At 54.5% G+C, this 19257-nt stretch overlaps 1 protein-coding gene across 1 annotated transcript in view; it reads left to right on the top strand.

Moving 5' to 3' along the window:
- LOC109380142 (kinesin-like protein KIF19) overlaps positions 1-16102 on the top strand; it is a 76196-nt gene extending 60094 nt beyond the window's left edge. The window contains exons 9-15 of the mRNA XM_019637420.1: positions 3166-3287; positions 4919-5043; positions 7625-7733; positions 8246-8584; positions 10285-10417; positions 13830-13937; positions 15243-16102. Coding sequence (XP_019492965.1) covers positions 3166-3287; positions 4919-5043; positions 7625-7733; positions 8246-8584; positions 10285-10417; positions 13830-13937; positions 15243-15343 — 1037 coding nt within the window. The 3' untranslated portion in view covers positions 15344-16102. The remainder of the gene's footprint in view (positions 1-3165; positions 3288-4918; positions 5044-7624; positions 7734-8245; positions 8585-10284; positions 10418-13829; positions 13938-15242) is intronic.
- The last annotated feature ends 3155 nt before the right edge of the window (positions 16103-19257 follow it).

Consider the following 19257-nt stretch of genomic DNA (forward strand, 5'->3'; position numbering starts at 1 on the left):
GGTTGGCGAGACGCTGCCCCTCCGGACAGGGCGTGGCAGAGCCGGGCCCCGGGCCTCGAGCTAACAGCAGGGTCGGCCTCCGCCGAGCCCCTTGGGCGCCTGTGCCAGCGCCGCGGCCAGACCCCGTCCCCGCGGGCAGCTAGCGCTCTCTGGCTTCAGGGCTGTTACTGACAGCCTGCGTCGCCCCCCGTCCGACTGCTGCCCGACAGCCTCTCCTCTGGAGTGACTCTTGATGACGGTCGATCTCATGGTGGTGTTTGCTTATTTTTGTTGTTAGCCGTTTGAACTCTCCACGCTTGCAGCGCGTCACTGGACCCCGCTGTGTACTGACTGCAGTGAAATGGGAAGGTGGAGTAGGCAGTGACACACCAAGAAAACAAGACGTCCCCATGTTCAGATACAAAGATCTGAGATGCTGTGTCGGATCGCACTGGGATTGAGGCAGAACCAGAGAGCGTTTCAAGCAAAATGAAAAAGTTTAGAGAGCCAGCGTAGATTTGTCCACTTACAAACGTGATTTTAAAGGGTTCCCTGTCATTGTCCCTGTTGTCTTACACTTTATCTCATAAGAGCAAAGATGCTTTAGCGCGGGAAGCAGGAAGGCCTCCACAAGCAGTGAAGCCGCCTTGGGAAGGAGCTGTGTTCCCTCCGCCAAGTAGGCTGCTGAGAATTAACAGGGAGACTGTTGCTGGGACCTCCTCTGCCCAGACCAGCATCGTTTTGACCACACTGATTTTTGTTATATTTTGAAATCTAAGTTTTGATATTTAAAGGCCGTTTTGAGCTCTTCAGTATTTACTCTGCAATTGACTTTTTTTAAAAGCATTATTTGAGGACACCTAATTCATGCAAGATTTTAACATGTGAGTAGTTTCCAAAATTGTGGTATAAGACACAGAATGCTGTGAGCCCAAGGCCAGCCAGGCTAGGTGACAGCTGGGGAGACCTTTTGGAGTCCGTGTAATCATCATGTTTTTGCCAGAGTGACCTGTGAGCCTCCTGGTCCTAAGGAATTAAAACTAAGCAAACCTTCAGTTTTCTTAAGGCCACTTGGTTGTGGTCAGTCATTCAAGTATGTTTCGTGTTTCGTGAGCAGAACGGTCCCGTAGGGAAGCTGAGAGGCCCAAGGCACCGCTTCTTTTGAGGATGGACTACGTCTCGTGCAGCGAAGCCCCCTCACAGGTGCCCTAAGGTCCAGCGCTGGAGAGCAGAGCGGCCGCCCCCTCACTCTGNTTTTTCCTTGATATTGGTTCTTTGTGCCTTCTTTTTTTTAAAATCAGTATCTCCAGCTGTCTATCAACTTTATCAGACTTCCCAAATAACCGATTTCTGACTTTGTTGATTGTGTTGTATTTTCTTCTGCTTCACCTCTTTCCCCCCTTTATTTCCTTAACCAAATATACACAAATCCAACGCAGCAATACATACAAAATGGATAAAATATTGTGGCCAGGTGGAATCAACGTTGGTTGAGCACTTCAAAGTCAATCAAGGTAATTCACCACATGTATTCGTTTCCTGGGGCCTCCATACTAAGTATCGCAGTCTCACAGTTCCACAGGCTGGAGGCCTGAAATAATGTCGCTGGTGGGCCACGTTGCTGCTGAAACTTGTTGGGAGAAGCCTTCCTTGCCCCTTCTAGCTTCTGGGGCTTGTCAGCTACCCCAGTATTCCCTGGCATACAGACACAGCACCCCACTCCCTGCCTCTGTCGTCACACGGCTGTCTTGTCCCTGTGTGCCGTCTTCACAAGGCATTTTCTTTTTCTTATGAAGGCACTAATCATATTGAATTTGGGCCCACCTAATGACCTCATCTTAATTTGATGACATCTGCAAAGACCCCATTTCCAAAGAACGTCCCAGTCATAGGTACCGAGGGCTAGCACTTTAACATGTCTGTTGGGGGGGACACAGTTCAACCCATAGCACCATGTTGATAGAACAAAGGAGAGATATCCGTATGACCATTTCAACAGATGCATAAAAAGCGTCCACTCGAGAGCTGGGCANCCAGCTCCAGGTCGAGCTGTTGTTCACCATCTTAGCTGTAGAGGGCGCAGCGTCACTGGCCCTCATGTGGGATCCAAACCAGGGCCCTGCTGCTCAGAGCTGGTGTCCCAAGCCAGCTCTTAACCAACGAGCCACTTGGCCAGCCTTATCATCATAGTTTTATAGTCAACACTCATTAGAGTTTTCCTTCAAGGGCGTCTCCCAGATCCTTTTATACTAAGGAAAAATACAATTATTTTTAAAAAGGTATAACAACGTTAAAGTACGTTTTGGAAAAGAAAACAGTTTACTTATAACCCAACTACCTCTCTAATCCCTGCCTATAAGCAGTCAAATTTTGCCAGAGCTATAATTATGTCGTCTTTTAATTTCTTAACTCTTTTTTAGTTGAGGAAAAATTTACTTAAGATTCACCATTTTAACATGTATAACTCAATGACATTTGGTACATTCATGTTGCTGTGCAGCCACCACCTCTAGTTCCAGAATATTTCTGCTCGTCCATAACAAACCCCACACCCACTAAGTGCTCTCCCCACCCCCCCTCCCCTGCCCCCGATGGCCACTGCTCTGTGCTCTGTTCCTATGCATTGGCCTATTCTGGGTGTTTCACATAAGTGGGATCGTACGTGCTGTGACCTTCCGTGGCCCGCTGCGTTGGCTCAGCGTTGTGGTTCCGAGGCCCATCTATATTCTGTGTGTCTGTCCAAGCTTCGCTCCTGGCAATGGCCGAGCAATACTCCAGCACTGGCTCACATGGCGTCTCTCCAGGTACCAACGGACGGCCTGTGGCTGTGTCCACCTCTGGGGTGCTGTGAGCAGTGCTGCAGGGAACGTTCACCTACAAATTTCTGTTGGAACACCTGTTTTCAACTCTTTTGGGTCTACACGAGGAGTGGCTCTTTAACTTTTAAACTAAATGTTATTTATCCTTTAGAATTATTCATTTTATTTTATGATGGAAAGGCAATACGTGAGCTTAATAGGAAAACGTTAGCTTGAGAGATGCATCAGGAGGACAGTTACAGAAACCCCACCCTGCGGAGAAACCTCTCTCATCAGGTTGGAGTCACAGACTTCCGCCTTCCAACGGAAGAGCCTGCCTTTGGACATGGCCGGGCACTTCCCCTGACGTCTTCTCTGGGTCCTGCAGATGGTGGCATCCGGGTGCCGGCACCGCTGGACGAGCCCTACGGCCTGTACTCCCGGGAGCTGGGCGAGGGCTCCCTGAACCGTCTGTTGCTGCTGCACTCGGTGATGGCCAGCTCCCTGCAGGTAAGTCCCCTGGGGTTCTAGCCAGGGCTTGGCGCGTCCCCTTCTGGGCCCCTGGCCTGTGTGTGAGGCCCGTGAAAGGCCCCCCAGTGCTTGCTGGCCAAGGGCACGTTCAGGCAGGTTTCCGGAGAGGCGAGCCGGTCCCTGGGGTCAGCTGGGGAAGGCACTGCTGGGGGGGTGCTGTTCACACGTGGGTCTGCAACCCTGGGCTGTTGCTAAAAATTCCTTGTGGGCGAGAAAGGCCAGGGGGAAGGAAACATGAGCGTGGGGTGGCCCCTGTCACCTCGGTGACTGGAGAGGCATCTCCTGGGGCCCTCAGCCAGATATTCAGAGTCTGAGGTCTCTCCTCTTGGGCTTGTTGGTTCTCCGTGAGTGCCTCCAGGCTCCTGAGTGACAATGATGTCTGGTGCTTATTCTGGGGACTCCCCAGGGAAGGAGGTGGGGTGGACAAATGCTGTCATCAGGAGCTCTGCCCGTGCCCTCGCTGTGGCCTGGGGACCCCAGCCCATAGACCCTCTGCTGTACCTTCTCAGAAGAAGAAAGGAGAAACCTCCAGGCTTCAGCCGGAGGGGGCCGGGGCGGTGCCCAGAAGTGTGGCCTGAGGGAGAGCCCAGGAGTCCCATTGCATTTAAAGCCACTTCCCCAGCCCCAGTAACAGGTCCCGGGGCTGACACTGTCTGTACCTGTGGAGGCCGTACGTGGGGCTCGGTGGCGGTCAGCCTGCGGGGACTGGCTGAGGGCCTCAGCTTTAGTCCCCTCTCCGTCCGCTTCCCTGCTCGCAGACTGTCACTCCTGTTCTCCCCACACGTGTGTCCATTCTAAAACAATCCTTTCCTAGAGTTTGTGTCAGGGTCCCCAAGACCACCCTAAGCTTTAGTTTGCCAGAAGGACTCACAGAACTCAGAAAAGCTGTTACGAAACAGCTTTTTCTGTCCCCATGCAACACTAACCCCCTCGCCTCCCCCAGCCCCTCACCACCATCTACTTCCTGTCCCTGTGAGTCTCACTCCTCTAGGTCCTCGTATCAGTGGGGTCACACAGTGTGTGTCCTTTGTGACTGGCTGATTTCATCAGCACAGTGTCCTCAGGGTCCATCCACGCTGTAGCAGGTGACAGAATTCCTTCCTTTCTAAGGCTGAGTAGCGTCCACCGTGTGGCTGGACCCCATTTGTCTGTCCCTCACCCGTCAGCGGACACCGGGCTGCTCCCGCCTCCTGGCGACTATGCCCAGCGCTGCTGTGGACGTGGGGTGCAGGGATCTCTGAGACCCTGCTTCCCGTTCTTTTGGGCGCAGGCCCAGAGGTGGGATCGCTGGGTCACATGGTGGTTCTGTTTGGCTTTTTTGAGGACCTGCTGGCTTTTGAGGGTGCTTTGACACCAGCCATTTCCCCTGTGCCCCATTTTTGTTCAAGGGTCAAGGCCCACCCTGCAGTCGGTCCCTGGCACTCGCCCTTGCCCTGAACCTCCTGTCTGTCTGTGAAGGGCGGCATAGCTGGAAGTGAACTAATGGCTGGCAGGCCGGCCTCCCCGCTGGGTGGCTTCTTTCGTGTGGTGACCAGGAGGAAAGGGACGGATGCAGCTTGCCTGTGTCCACGGTCCATGCCACCTTCCTCACCTCCTCTGTCTGGCCCCAGGATGACTCCGTCATGAACACATCTCCATTGCCAGAGGAGTCCAGCCAAGAGCAGCCTGACGACAGGAACGACCTCCCGTGGGGTGCCCAGTTTAAGCTCTCGCCAGTGCTGCTGGAGACAGACAGGTCAGCAGGCTTTTTCCTCTCCTGGCCTCGCACCACCGTGCCCTGGGTTCCAGGTAAGGCTGGGGGAATTGGAGACTGGCCAACGGAGTCATGACCCTGGGTGGTCTCGGAGCCTCCATTACCCCTCGAGGAGGACATCCAGTATCCCTTCCTTGCAGGGATGTGTGAAGGATAAGCACATCCTGGGAGGAGCTCCCTGCATGGAGTGAGCGTGAGGCGGGCAGTTCAACGCCAGAAAGACCGTCTTCACTTTATATATATTTTTGTTCACTATTAGCCACATACTCCCACCCTCAATGCTTTTCTCCCCCTTTCTATTACCCCTCTTTTCTCTTCTTTCTGTTTTGGTATTTTCCAGCACACCAAACTTAGACTAGTAAATGAGCATCGCAGGCTCATCACCTAGTTTGAAGAGTTCGCATTTTACCAGTTTGTGTCTCTGTTTTAGTCAGCTCGGGCTGCTAAGAGAACCCCACACACGGGGGGCTAAAACAACCTGTTTTCTCACAGTTCTGGAGGCTGGATGAACATCTAGGTGCCAGCAGGGCTGGTTTCTGGGGAGGGCTCTCTTCCCGGCCTCCAAACGGCCACCTTCTCGCTCATGTGGTGGAGGGAGTTCTCTCTCTTCCTCTTCTCATAAGGCCACAGTCCTGTGGGACCAGGACCCCATCCTTATGACCTCATTTAAGCTTAGTTATCACCTAGAGACCCCGTCTCCAGATACAGTCACAGCGGGGGCTAAGGCCGCAACATGTGAACTTGGGGTGGGGGTTGCTGACACATATAGTACCTCCCTGTGGGGCTGTAAGTGCCTGATGTGGTGGGGACACAATAAATAGGGCTGCTGTTGTGATGACAACCTAGACACAAGGGTGTGGGGGAAGTAGCCTGCCTTTCATTCAAGCAGGTCTCTGGTATAGGAGCTGCACTTCTTTCTCCAAATCTCCTCTAACTTTCCAACTGCTGTTGGTTCTGAGTCAGTTAGAATGCTTTTGGCTGCAAGTAACAGAATTCTCACGGAGAGTGGTCCAATCAAAACAGGTGTGTATTGTCTGATGAGAATTTGGGAGGTGAATAGGCTCGGGGTGGTTAATTGAATGACTTGGTGATGCCCATGGGCCCTAGGGGTTCCCCAAATCTCTGCTCTGCTGTTTCTGCATGTAATTAATGTCTCCTCTGATGGTCAAAGAGGCTGCCACAGCTCCACAGATCACACCTTCACATAACCACGTCTCAAAGAGGAACGGAGGGCCTGGGGTTTCCTCCTCACATGGGGGAAAAGCCCCTTTCAGAAGCTCCCCCAGGAGACGTCTCCTAACAGCTAGGGGGCTGAAGTGCAATTACACGTTCCCGCCTCAGCCAGCTCCCCAGGCAGAGGAGACAGGAGGACCGCAGCAGGCGTGGGCCAGCTAGGACCCAAATAACATTGGGGTGCCTTATCCAGGGAGAAGGGTGGCTGTCAGGCAGGCTACAACAGTACCTGCCAGGTCTAACTGCATACTGAGTGAGCACCCCCTGTGTGCAGGATGGGCAGTCCTGCCCTCAGGACCTGTCCTGTAGGTGTGAGGGGCAGGCGAAGTGGGTAAAGCTCCCTGACTGCAAGGACGAGTCTCGGCGATATCTGAACTCTGGGCTGCTGCAGGAAACAGTATTGCCCGAGTCAGGCTGGCCCTTTGCGGTCATCGCTCACCTCCCCGTGCTGGCTGGGCAGCGTGCCAGCTGCTGGGGCACACTGTGGGGTGCCGGTTCTGAGCACATCCCACATGCGGAAACAGTCCAGAGGGGCCCATTGGCTTGCCCAGGTTCGTCCCCAGGAAGTGGGATGGGTACTCAGGCTGGGCGTGTGCGTCCAGGGCCTACGCTGCTGCCCGGGCTCTGCTGACGGTGCCCCAGAGGCCTTAGCGGGGTACACAGTACCTGCACACCCCCGGGGCCCTGGAGCTCCTACAGCCTTCCCAGGGGCGCAGGTTATTACCCTTTCGATTTTGTAGGTGAAAAAACAGAGGTGACGAGCCCAAGGCCACTCGTCAGGGAGCCTGGGTTTGATGCTTGATGCTTTTGTTCTTACAGTGGCTGGTGGCCTGACTTGACGGAGGCTGCTAGAAATGCCCCCTCCTTTATGCAGTAGAATAGTAGGACCATGGACAGTTACAGCTGAAGGGCGGTCAGAGGTCCCTTCCACACGAGGTCCTGTGTGACCTCACGAGGCTCTATCCTACCCCCACCTCCTTGCTGAGCCTTGAATGGGCCAGGCTGGTCCCTGCCCCATACGTCCGCTTGCTTATTTGGTGTATGTCCCCCCTAGAATGCAGATGTGGTCAGAGCAGGGCCACGTCTCATACACACCTGGCTCTGGGTTCAGGATGGGCCCAAGGAGGTGACCAGCCTGTATCTGTTGGCTGCAATGAGCGGGAGTGACTGCTCCCAGCTTGTCCCCAAACACAGCAGTGGGGCAGAGGCCACTCGCCCCGGCCTGTGGGCCGCAGTGGCCGGAGGTCCGGACTCTGGTTTTCCTCTGGCTGCAACAAAAGACCAAGGGCCCTGGAGTGGCTCTGCTGATGCGTCTGTGCTTCCTCCACAGTGATGGTTACAAGTCGTCGAAAGCCATGCCCTCGAAGAAGCTGGGAAAGCAGGATTTCCTCCTCCCTCTCCCATCCCTCCGCATCCGGCTGACGCCTCCGACTCAGGAGGTGTGTGTGCAGTGCCGACCAGGGCTCCGGGCCCTGGGAGGCTCCCTTCCCAGCAGGGTCATGGGCCACCAGAGCTGCGCTGGGCCAGGGCAGCAGAGAAGCTTCCAGAAAGAGGACTCTACTTAAGCAGCCATCACAATGGTCGTCAACAACGGGGTGACTGTGCTGAGGATGCCCCCTGCCCCACGGGGAGCCACACTGCCCAAGGCAGAGTGCTGGGGAGTCAGGTCCCCTGGGAGAAGCCCTCAGCAGTGACTCTGGGAGGCAGCGTATAAATACCTGGCCCCTCAGCCCTTGGGTGCCGTGACCCTGAGGCCCGAGTGCTGTGCTCTCAGAGAACGTCCTAGGCCAGGGGCTGCTTCTCATGGGCCTTCCTTGGCCCTTGTTCCTACCTGCCCCCCAGCAGTCTTTCCCCTGAGTCACTGTCCCTGGGTCTGCTTCTGGGGGCCCAACCTGGGGCCACAGAGACAGCCCAGCGACATCGGGCCATCCACTGGTGCTGATTTCTGTAGAAGTCGAGCTCCCTGAGTATGAAGAATTTGGTCTCCAAGCTGTGTTCCCCGGCTGGCTGGGAGTGTGGCACCCCGAGGATGGCAGCAGAGGACCTCAAGGAGATGGCCGCCAGCACCAAGACCATCGCCCTCCTCGCGGCCACCCGGCGCTCCAAGGCGCAGGACCGCGACGGCAGCCACCACTCCTCCCCCCACCTCCCAGAGGAGGTAGCCCCGGATGCCAGGGACCCGAGCCCAGCAGACAGGAAGTGGCCCCACACCAGCCCGGGCAGGGACGGATCCGTGGACAGGAAGGCCTGGAGCACGCAGTCAGCGTCCCTCAGCCGGAGCGTGCAGCCGGTGGGTGGACACTGGCCCGTGTTCCAGTCCCAGGGGTCCCGCCAGACAGCAGGGAGGGAAGGCCAGGGGCTGACCTCAACAGTCATGGCGGGTGCGGAGGCCTAGACGCGCCGAGGCGGAAGAGAACTGGGGCTCCACAGGACACCTTCACCGTCACCATCACCACTCTGCTCAGCATGCACGGTACACGCCTTCTGTGTGCCATCACGGGGACCGAGGGGTTTGGCCTGCTTTTTTCTTAACATTCTCTCATAACTTGTCATGCTCCCACCTAGTATTTGTATTTTAACTTTAAAAAGGGACGTTACTTGGTTGCAAAACACAGCAGCTAAATAATACTGTGTGGCAGGTGAGTGGGTAAGCACTGACCACCAGGGGCGCTTTCTTTTCTTGCCATGTTTGGCACCCGGCAGGCCCACACAGGCCCTCCGTCACTATCTGCAGAGGACAGCCAGCCACAAGCCATCCACTCGTGGCCACTCGTGGTTCTCTGGTCCCCGTTAAATGGCCCCGTAGGTTGTCCTTCTCTTGTGACTGTTACACGTAATCCTTCAGCGTCCCGCTGTGAACGGTGTTTTTCATTTTGAATCACTTTCTTGGGATATTGAACAATGTTGGCCTGTGAAAAAGTCTCAACAACATTTAAGCAAAAATCCAAGAGCTCACAGCAGAGTGTCAGATTGATCACAGTGGTGTGAGAGTACGTTTGCCCAGGGGAGGGGCGGGTTCTGCACAGTCGGGCCCCTGTGGAGGGTCCTTACTTCCAGGGGTTTCCTTCTCACTGTGCACTTGGTTAAGCAACCCAGACTGAGATGAGTAAGCAGGCTACTCCCTGGGCAGGTCGGCTAGAGGCCGGGGTCTGCTGCGTGTCTTTCCACCCCTGCTGCATGTACTGTGGGTGTCTGTCGATTCACACTGAAAGTACATACTCTGGTAATTACTCAGCGGAACTAAAGATAGGACAGTGGGACAGTAGCAAGGACCAGAGAAGGTGGGCGTAGTAGTCAGGGTCCTCAAGGGAAACAGAACCAGGAGAGAGAGAGAGAGAGAGAGAGAGAGAGAGAGAGAGAGAGAGAGAGAGAGAGTGTGTGTGTGTGTAGGTAGGTGTGTAGAGAGATATTTATTATTGGGAATTGACTTAAGTGATTCTGGAGGTTGACAATTCCCAGATCTGCCTTCGGCAAGTTGGAGACCCAGGAAAGCTGATGTTTCAGTTCGAGTCCAAAGGCAGGAAAAAGCGGAAGCCCCCGCTCAAGGCAGCCCAGGCGGAGGAGTCTCTTGCTCACAGCGGACTCAGCCTTTCTGGTCTATGCACGCCTTCAACTGATTGGACGAGGTCTACCCCATTAGCGAGGGCAAATCTGCTTTCCTCAGTCTGTGTATTTAAATATTAATCATCACAGTGGGTTTAGATGAGAACCCCATCCATAAGTGGCGGGGGGGGAATTGAGAAGAAACACTGGTAGAACAGACAGTCAGGAGAGCATCATTCATTCATTCATTCTTCTTTGGGGGTTTAGGGAGAATGTTAGCAGAGATTCTGCCCGTTAGGCTCACTGAGATACCCTCTGTGCCCACAGCAGCCTGGCACACAGTAGGCGTTTAAGCAGTGCACGGCTTCAGCTCACAATGGCCTTGACATTTTATCCCTTCCCCCCTGCTCCCCGCACACTGCCCTGCTGTGCGATTTCTCCCTTCAGGCGGCCCTGCAGCATTTGGCCGAGAGCCAGGCGCCCCCTGCACCCCATCGGTTGCCAAAGTCGCCATCAAGGAGACTCTTCCCTGCTGTGCCTGTGGCCTCCAACATGAAACCCAGCCTCAGTTTCCATGCAGGTACAGGGTCAAAAAGAAAGCTAAAAAAATTGCATGTTGGCTTTTTTTGCTTTTCGGTCCCTTCCCCGCCCCCGCCCCTCCCATCCCATCTCAGCTGTGAATCCGTGGAAAGTGTGACAGTTGGGGCTGCTATCAGTTGTCTTGCTCCTTGGTTTCTGGTTTGTGGGACAGTGAGAGGGCCAGGCCACTGGCTGTGTGAAGAGACATGTTTACAGAATGCTCGGTTTTGCTTCTGGCCTGCCTGACACCCCAGAAGAGTTTAAATGATTAAAGCTGTGCACGCACGATCGGCTGCCTTTATTCAGCCTGCGTGTCCGGCCTCTATGGCTTCTATCAGTGTAGGTTTGATTACTGGCTCCTGAGGTGGTCGTTTTTACAAAAATGATACATATTTATCGTGACTAGGGACTAGGTAAAATTGTAAAACAGACGCACTGGACACGGTCCCCATCCAGAAATAGGCTCTGGAAGATGACACCTCCCTGTGTGGATGGACAGTGACGTGATGTCGGCCTCTTACAGGACAGGGGTGTTTCCAGTTTGTTACAATTGTGAAGGGACAGTGGGGGCTGTGCATACCCCTCAGAGTGCCCAGCCACTGTTACTGACCTGCAATGGGACGTGCAGGATTGGGGCCCTGTGCTCAGAAAGGCCGGGGGCACTGACCACACCACACCCTGTGACCAGTGGCTTGAAGTCTGTATTTGGACAAAGTCTTCCTTTAGCCTTTGTAATGACTCACTTCTGCTATATTTAGAAAGGTATCAATCCCATATAGATTGGAGAAAGCGTACAAGCAGGCTCGCCCTCGCGGATGGCTGCAACCGCTGGCCTATGTTGCCCGCGACACAGCAACAGCTCATGTTTATTTAGCACTTGCTGTGTGCTAGGCACTTTACCAACGTTGACCCCTTTGTCCTCACGATAGTTCTACGAGCTCAGGGATGACTATTAATATTATTCCGATGAATAAATGGAGGCACAGTGAGGTTACGGAACTCGCCTAAGGTCACGCAGCTGGGAGTGGCGGAGTTGGGACTCGAAGCCAGGTAGGCTGGTCCCAGAGCCTTGGCTCTTAGCCGCACTTCCAGACGTCCTTTCCCGTCTTGTTTTCTTGGCGTCTGTATTCTTAGGAGGTCCAAGGGTGAGAGCATCTTTAGTGCTCTTGGTACACGCGTCAAGGACAGTGGGGCGTGTGCACACCCACACTAGGCCTGGCTGGTGGGCCTGGCCCTGACAGCTGACTCACAGCCACGCTGTCAGAGGCTTCGCAGAGATCATTGATCTCGAGGACAAACTCAGATTTATCTGTGATTCCTCAGTTTGGCTACTGTCATTGCCGGAAACAACGGAGGCCTGCACTAATTTAAACACTTCAGGTGTTCTGCATCCTCGTGGGGCTTGGTGCTTTACAAGCTTGTATCTTTTCCGCTCAGAGAACAGTAAGCGGCACAGAGCACGCAGGTGTTAGGAGCGGGAACTCTGCAGTGCAGGGGCTGGTACTCGGAGCCTCTCCTCCCAGCGGGCAGGCAGGTGACCTCAGCGCCAGCCTCTAGTCCCCCACTTGGGGGAGGTGATCACCACAGTGTCTACTTGGGGGAGGGGAGCCGTGAGGTGCCTGTGAAATAACAGGTGTGGTGTGTGGTGGGCCACAGCTCCGTCTCATGCACCGTCCCCACCCTCCCAGCTCTAGCTCCCGGCTGGAGCTCACGGTTCTGTCTCCTCTAGAGATAAGATGACTGGAAAAGGAGTTTGCTTTCCCCAGCATTTTGTTATGAAATTCCCACCGTGTACAGAAGCAGAGGGAAAGCTGAGACCCTCCAGTGTCAATGTCATCTGCTTCAACACGATCGCGATTCTGCCCATTTTGTTTGTTTGCTTCCCTGGAGCTGTTTCAAGAAAATCCATTGTCATTTTTCCCATAAATATTTCAAGAGCTCTCTCTAACTGCTAACAGTGTTATTACATGTCATAGGTAGGAAAATTAAGAGCCATTCCCTAATATCACCTAATGCCCAGTTGTGTGCAAGAGAAATCAGCCTTTTTCAGATAAAAATGAGCAGACCGGAGCTGGCCCCAGTACTTGGCAGGAAAGGGGCCGAGTCCCAGCCCCTGGGGGGCGCTGAGCCCGCCTTCCTCTGTGGACTCAGAAAAGGCTGGACCTTCTTTCCTCACCTGTGTCTGCAGAGGGTCCCCGTTGTGGGGCCGGGGTCCTCACCTCTACACTGAGTGCCCCTGTGATGGAACAGTCACAGCGTAGTCGAGTCGATGGCCCTTCAAGATCAGTAGCCCAGCTGGTCCAGCTGAGTAAGCGTAGGCGGGAAGCGGGGAGTGAGGTGTCTGGGGTCACACTGCGCGTTGGTGGCACAGCAGGCCTGGCAGCCCCATGATGTCCCTCACGCTGTGCCTGGCTGCCTCCCCTTGGAGAAAGAACACATCTGTACTTGGTAGGTGTACAGTGAGGGCCTGCAGGTGGCTGGGGTGGACCAGGTATCCCCTTTCTCTGGCCTGGGCAGCAGGTCTGTGCTGAAAACGGACCTCCCCGGGGAGGCCGAGGATCATGCACTTACAGAGTTTGCAGGGGCCTGGACGCTGGGAGGGTCCTGGGCCGAGACCCTGGAGCTCCATCTGATCGCTCGGGCAGCGGTGCTGCTGGTCCCGCATCCGTGCCCTGATGTGTCTCGCATTTGGGTGTGTGGTTACAAGCCACCACCCTGGTGCCTCTGAGAGGCGGGAACGTAGCCACCACTGACCAGGCCAGTGGCAGCAGGAAGGAGTCCTGGGCCCAAGTGCAGGAGTGGGGACGCTGACTACCCAGCTCACCCCCGGAGTGCGAGACTGTTCCAAATCCTCTAACAAGTGCTTGAATTCTTCTACGTGAGCAGCCCTCCATATGAAGTAAGAGCCCCTTAATGAATGCCCAGAGCAGCTTAGAATGCTCACACCGGAAGCAGCGATCACAAGCCCAAGCCTGAAATTCCCACACCAAACCCAAGCCAGCAGCACCTCTCACAATGATGTGGAAAGTCTCACAAAATGCTCAAGTCCAGCTTCTGCAAGAGGGAGACCTTCAGACAGATGGCTCCCTGCCCCCGCCCTTCGGAGCCCGACTCTCAGCCGCAGCCTTGTCAGTGGGGCTTCCTTTCAGACTGACCACAGCAGGTCCCTTTCCCCTTCTCGTCCCTCGTCCTCCTCCTGTTTAGGTCCATGAGCGCAGCGATGTCTTAGTCCTGTTCACTGCTGTGTGCCCAGGCCTCCAAGCAGCGCCTGGCACAGGGTAGATGCTCAGTAAAGAAGAGGCGAGTGGACAGGGAGGGGGGGACAGACGAATGAATGAATGAGGGGTCTCCCTGTCACTGAGGCCAAGTGTGCGCCTTCAATATCACATTCTGTCTCTGGTCTCACTGTTTAGATGAGAACTCGCTCCATGTGCCTGAGGTCGGCTTCACCCTCCCCAGGGCCACGTGGCAGAGCAGCACTGGCCCCAGCAGGGCGCCCCTCCTGCCCCCGGACATCCGAGGTCAGTGCCTGCCCCTCCCCCCTCCCTGTGCAGCCCCACAGCCCCCACTGCTGCCTTCCACAATTCTCAGGCCGACCTTGTGGGGAGAAGTGGGGGGTGACAGTGGGACATATCTGCCTCAGACATGACAGTCACCAAGCACTCCCTCGTCGGCGTCCAGCAGCCACACGTGGCCAGTGGCCATTTACTTGGACAGCAGGTCTAGAACATGACCAAAACTATGCCACCCTGGTCCTTTCATCCAAAAGCAAGTTTGCTTGTTTTGCTTAATTTAAAATAACTTCTGGCGAAACCACGTCCCAGAAACGTGCCGAACTCTGCACACTCACCAGCAGTATTGTGGAAGTGTGATCTTATCCAAACATCCCCAGGCCTGGCGATTCACCTTAAGATACAAGACACAGTTCTGTCAGCGTGCCGCTCCCCGTTCCTTCTTCTGTTTCTATATCTTGAAGCAAGAAGGACACCAATGTTTCCTGCATGTCTGCTAAACCCTAGTGACCACTGAAGTCATGGTAGAATCCACATTCATGCTATCCTCACCCCAGCCCATGAGACACATGTTGTCTGGATCTTTTCTGGGGATAGGAAATCCCTCTGGCATCACTGGCACTATTTTCTCACCCCTTGAACCAATGCACAACCAAGCCATCTGGAAGGATGGGTATAAACCAGCAATAATAGGCTTTTAAAGACCACCAGGGAGGGCTGGGCCTATGCAGGAAGTCCTTCCTTATGTCTAACTTCAGTCCTTGCTGTACCTTTAACCCATTCCCTTAGGTTACTGTTTCAGAAAAGGTTGAGAACTTCTTGCTATTATGCCCTTCTTTTTAAGGGTTATTGGGGAAAAGGTCTCAAGGGTGTTTACTGGCCATGACCTTGGGGCCAGAAGCCCCCAGCCCAGAGCTGGCTGAGCAGTGGCTGATGGTGCGCAGCTGGTTTAAACAGCGTGTCTTTGAATGTGAGGGACGGGAAATGTTCCACAAGGGTCCCCGCACCCTAACTGCGTGTGTCCAGCACAGTGGAGAAGGCTGCGGGGAGTCCTGTGGACGGGCCCGGTGTTACTCGAGTAGCAGAGGCCAGCACAGACTCAGAGAGAGGTTCAGGTCAGGAAGGTCAAGTCCCTCAGGCCCAGAAGGTGGCCGGGGCACGGCAGGGACGGAACAGGGAGAGGAGCCCGTGGGGGTCTGAACTGAGTGTGGGGGCAGCTTAGGCCAGGGCTAGGCACTCACACTGGGCAGGGACCCAGCCAGCTACCCACGCTGGAGTTTGCCACAGACTGAAGCCTACCCACCCCCCTTCCAGGGTCTACGGACAGCAGAGGACGACGCCACAGCCCACTGCCCCCCAGCAACCTTCGCAAGCACCAGGGTGGCAGTGCCAAGAAGCCAAGAAGACCAAAGTAAAGACGGCAGCAGGCAGAAGTGGCAGCAGGCGGGGCAGGCCAGAGAGGGTGATCCCGGGCACTGGGGTCTCTCTGCCCCGAAGCTGGCTGAGAGATGGGGGCCCTGCAGGGACACTTTGGGGGGCTTCCTGCAGCCCTTGCACCAGTGACTGCCTCACCAGACTCTTTCAGAAGAAGGGCTGCCCATGTAGTCAGAGCCCCTCCCAAGGACCCCTCACAGGGAGCTTCAGGCCTCTTATGGGTGATTCTCAATAGCAGGTGCTCCTCCCAGGATCAGTGCACACCCTGCTTTCTGCTCCAGGAGACGGCGCTCTGTGGGCTGGGACACCAGACCTGCACCCTCCAGCACCCTCACCTCAGCTCAGGCGAGGAAGCCACTGGGGACACCTGAGTGGCCACTGGCAAGTGGAGGAGAAGAATTTGTCCCCAAAGCCATGTATTAGTTGGGGCTTTCCAGGGAACCAGAATAGGGTGTGTGTGCGCTTGTGTGAGCATACACAAAAGAGGGTGGGGTTACTTCAAGGAATTGGCTCACGTGATTGTGGGCCTGGCAAGTCCGAAATCAGCCCTGAGGCTGAAGGGCGTCTGGAGGAAGGCCCCCCTCTTCCTCAGGGGACCTCAGCCTGTTTCTCTCGCAGTCTTCCACTGCACTGACAGGACGAGGCCCACCTTCCTTATGGAGGGCCATCTGCTTTACTCAAAGTCTACTTACTGATCTCAATGTCAGTCTCATCCAGAAAATAAAGCTCCAGTGATTACTTCTTACTGTCCTCAGAACTACGTAGCCGCTTTTCTGAGCTCAGGGCATTGCCAGCCTTTGCTAGATTAAGGGCAGCTGGGGGATCTTCTACTCTAACAAGACTGAGGGACGGACGGTCTGCCTAAGTGGGTCAGAGTGGTTTCCTGAGTGGGGAGAGCTTCACTGAAGGCTGTGAGGTAACGAGCCTAAGACACCGTCACCGCCTTGGGGATGCCACAGTGCCTCTTAGCTGGTCTCCCAGCAGAAATGCTGTGGGCCAGCACTTGCATGCACCGTGTCTCTCCCCACAGCATAGCCAGCCTAGGAGGTAGGGTTATCATTTCAAGCACGAAACAGACAGGAAACAGGCTCCCTGAGGCGGGAAGGCCTGCCAAGGCCACACAGCGGCCAGGTAGTTGACCCAGCATCGGGGGCCAGTTTCCTCCCACTCCTGCATTACCCCACACCACCCCATGAGACAGAAACAAACACTGCAGTGAGCCTGGGGTGGGGCTGGGGGTGCATGAGCTCAGGATTAACCAGGAGGGTTCTCTTGGAGTTTCCTACCACCTGCAAAGCAGGTGACTTGAATTTGCAATTCTCATATTTCTTTGTTTTTCTTATACTATCAGTTCCCTGATCCAAGCACCCAGAAGGAATCAGAATCTCCCAGCTTCCTCCATCAGTGGCAGCTGACAGTTCCTGGCCCAAGCCATGTTACTGCTATCCTTCTTCTGTTGCAACGCTGGTTATGAAACCAGAAATCGCTGTAGGTGGTAGGGGACATTGCAATAGCTCAAACTAAAACAGAGAGACTGAACCAGGCTGTGGTCAGCCCTGGGGTGGCTGCGGCCTTTGCACAGGGGCCCAGGGGCCCTGAAGGTGGCCTGCAGCCAACAAAGTCGCTGTGGGGAAAGGCAGCCAGCGGGGCCCACCAGCTTGAAGGATCTCCTGGCCTAGAAGAGGGGGAGAGGAAAGTCACAATGCGGGGTGACTCCAGGGCAGCACTGGCCTGCTCCCAGATCCCTCATAACAGGTGCCCTCCTGGTCAAGGGGATCATGAGGGTGCAGCAGAGCACTGGCTCTGAAGCCCAGAATTTGGCTTCCAGTCCCAACTCTGTCATTGACACAGCTGAGTGGCTTTGGTTAGTTGGTTAGCTCCTCTGAGCCTCTGCTACCTGGTCTGTGAATAAGGAAGTACTGTGTAGCTACTTCAGAGAGGGTACGTAAAAACGTAGGTGTGTTGCTGATGTAAGAAATGTGTTTTTTTTAATTGAGGTGAAATTGATATGATATAATCAACCATTTTAAAGTGAACAATTCAGTGCATTTTGCACATTCACAATATCGTGCAAACACCACCTCTGTCTAGCTACAAAACATTTCATGGGCCAGCTGAGTGGCACGATGGTTAAGAACTGGCTTGGGACGCCAGAGGGCCCCGGTTCGGATCCCACATATGAGGGCCAGTGACACTGCCCTCTACAGCTAAGATGCTGAACAACAGCTCAACCTGGAGCTGGGCTGCCATGAGTTGCCAGCGACGGCGTAGGCTGCAGCCCCTGCTGCAGTGGGTTGCCATGGGCTACCATGTGTAGCCAGCAGCCAGCCTGAGCGGCCAGCAGCCACTGTGAGCAGCCATCCAGAAGACGGCGACTGATCTGCCTCGCCCGGGAAGAGCGCAATGATGGTGCCAACTTGGGCCAGTGAAGCAACATCCTCCACAACTAGATTGAAGAACAAAATGACAGCAACTTGTCTGTTCCCCTTCCCCCAATTCCCCAATAAAAATATTTTAAAAAACAACAAAAAAACCCAAAAAACCATTTCATCACGCCCAAGGGGGGCCCATCCCCCATTACCCAGTGGCCCCCTTCCTTCCTTCCCCCCAGGGAAGCGGTGGTCTTTATCTCAGCTCCAGGTCCTGTCCGCTGGGGGCCTCACCCACCTGGGCTTGTCCTGGCATTCAGCGAACGGCCTGGGAGTTTTGTTCCAATTCCCAAGTTGCCCTTCGCAGTGTGAAATTCTGGTTCCTGAGCACCCAAAGCTCTGTTTCATTCTAACAAACCTCTGCAACCCTCCCTGGTGCTGGGGAGCTTGTGGGCAAACTTTAAAATTCACAACATGCGTTACCCTGGCAAAGGGCCAGGAGTCTGGCTACAATTACACACGAGAATTTTGTTTCCTGTGTCCCACTCTTATTTGACCAGGGAACCCTTTGATCTTATCAAACAGGCACCCACAACCCTGGCCGCAGGCACCATTTCAGAGGATAGTGTGGGAATTGCCAGCCCAACAGAAACACTAGCTGAGCGCTTCCGAACACAGGTCAGCTGGGGAAATGATTTCACTGCATCTTCATTGCATCCATTTCCTCATACTTAGCAAAATCTTGGCTGGGGGAAGTTACATTTTAAAAGACTTTTTAATGGATGTATAATTTAGATATGACAAAATGTATCCCTTTGTACAGTTTTATGAGTTTTGACAGACGCCTCACTATTTTGGCATCTCCCGGAGTCCTCCTGCGTTTTGCCATCCAGGTGCCTGCCTGCTAGAGAAACCTCTTCCCAAGAAGGGGAGTCAGTGAGGCTCAGGGAGAGGGGGGCCCTGGGAAGAGACCGGGGCTTTGAGAGGTTAGCTGGTGGCGGGGCAGAGGGCACTGGGCCTGCCCGTGATTAATGCTAAACGGGGATTAATGCAAAGGAGAGGTTGGTACACTTGTTTTGTTGTTGTTCTCCCCCATTAGAATAGAAGCTCCAGGGGGACGGGGCCTTCCTGTGTCCCCCACTCCTGTGTCTCCAGGGACCTACAGGCAGGACCTCCTCCGTGACTGGGAGACTGACCACCAGGGAAGACTTCTTTCCATTCTTAGGCAGTCCCCGCTGTCCACTGGGGGGAACCACGTAAAACATCACTGACTGAAAAAGTCCTGCGGATGCACAACAATGTGATGCACTTAATGCCACTGAAATGCCTCTTATAAATGGTTCAGATGTAACTTTTATGTTATGTGCATTTCACCACAATTTTTTTTAAAGATTTTTATTGGGGAATTGGGGGATGGGAACAGTGCTGGGGAATTGGGGGAAGGGGAACAGACAAGTTGCTGTCCTTTTTTTTCTTCAGTCTAGTTGTGGAAGACGTCGCTGCACTGGCCCAAGTTGGCACCATCA

Source organism: Hipposideros armiger, unplaced genomic scaffold (assembly GCF_001890085.2).
Source record: "Hipposideros armiger isolate ML-2016 unplaced genomic scaffold, ASM189008v1 scaffold_33, whole genome shotgun sequence".
NCBI lineage: Eukaryota > Metazoa > Chordata > Mammalia > Chiroptera > Hipposideridae > Hipposideros > Hipposideros armiger.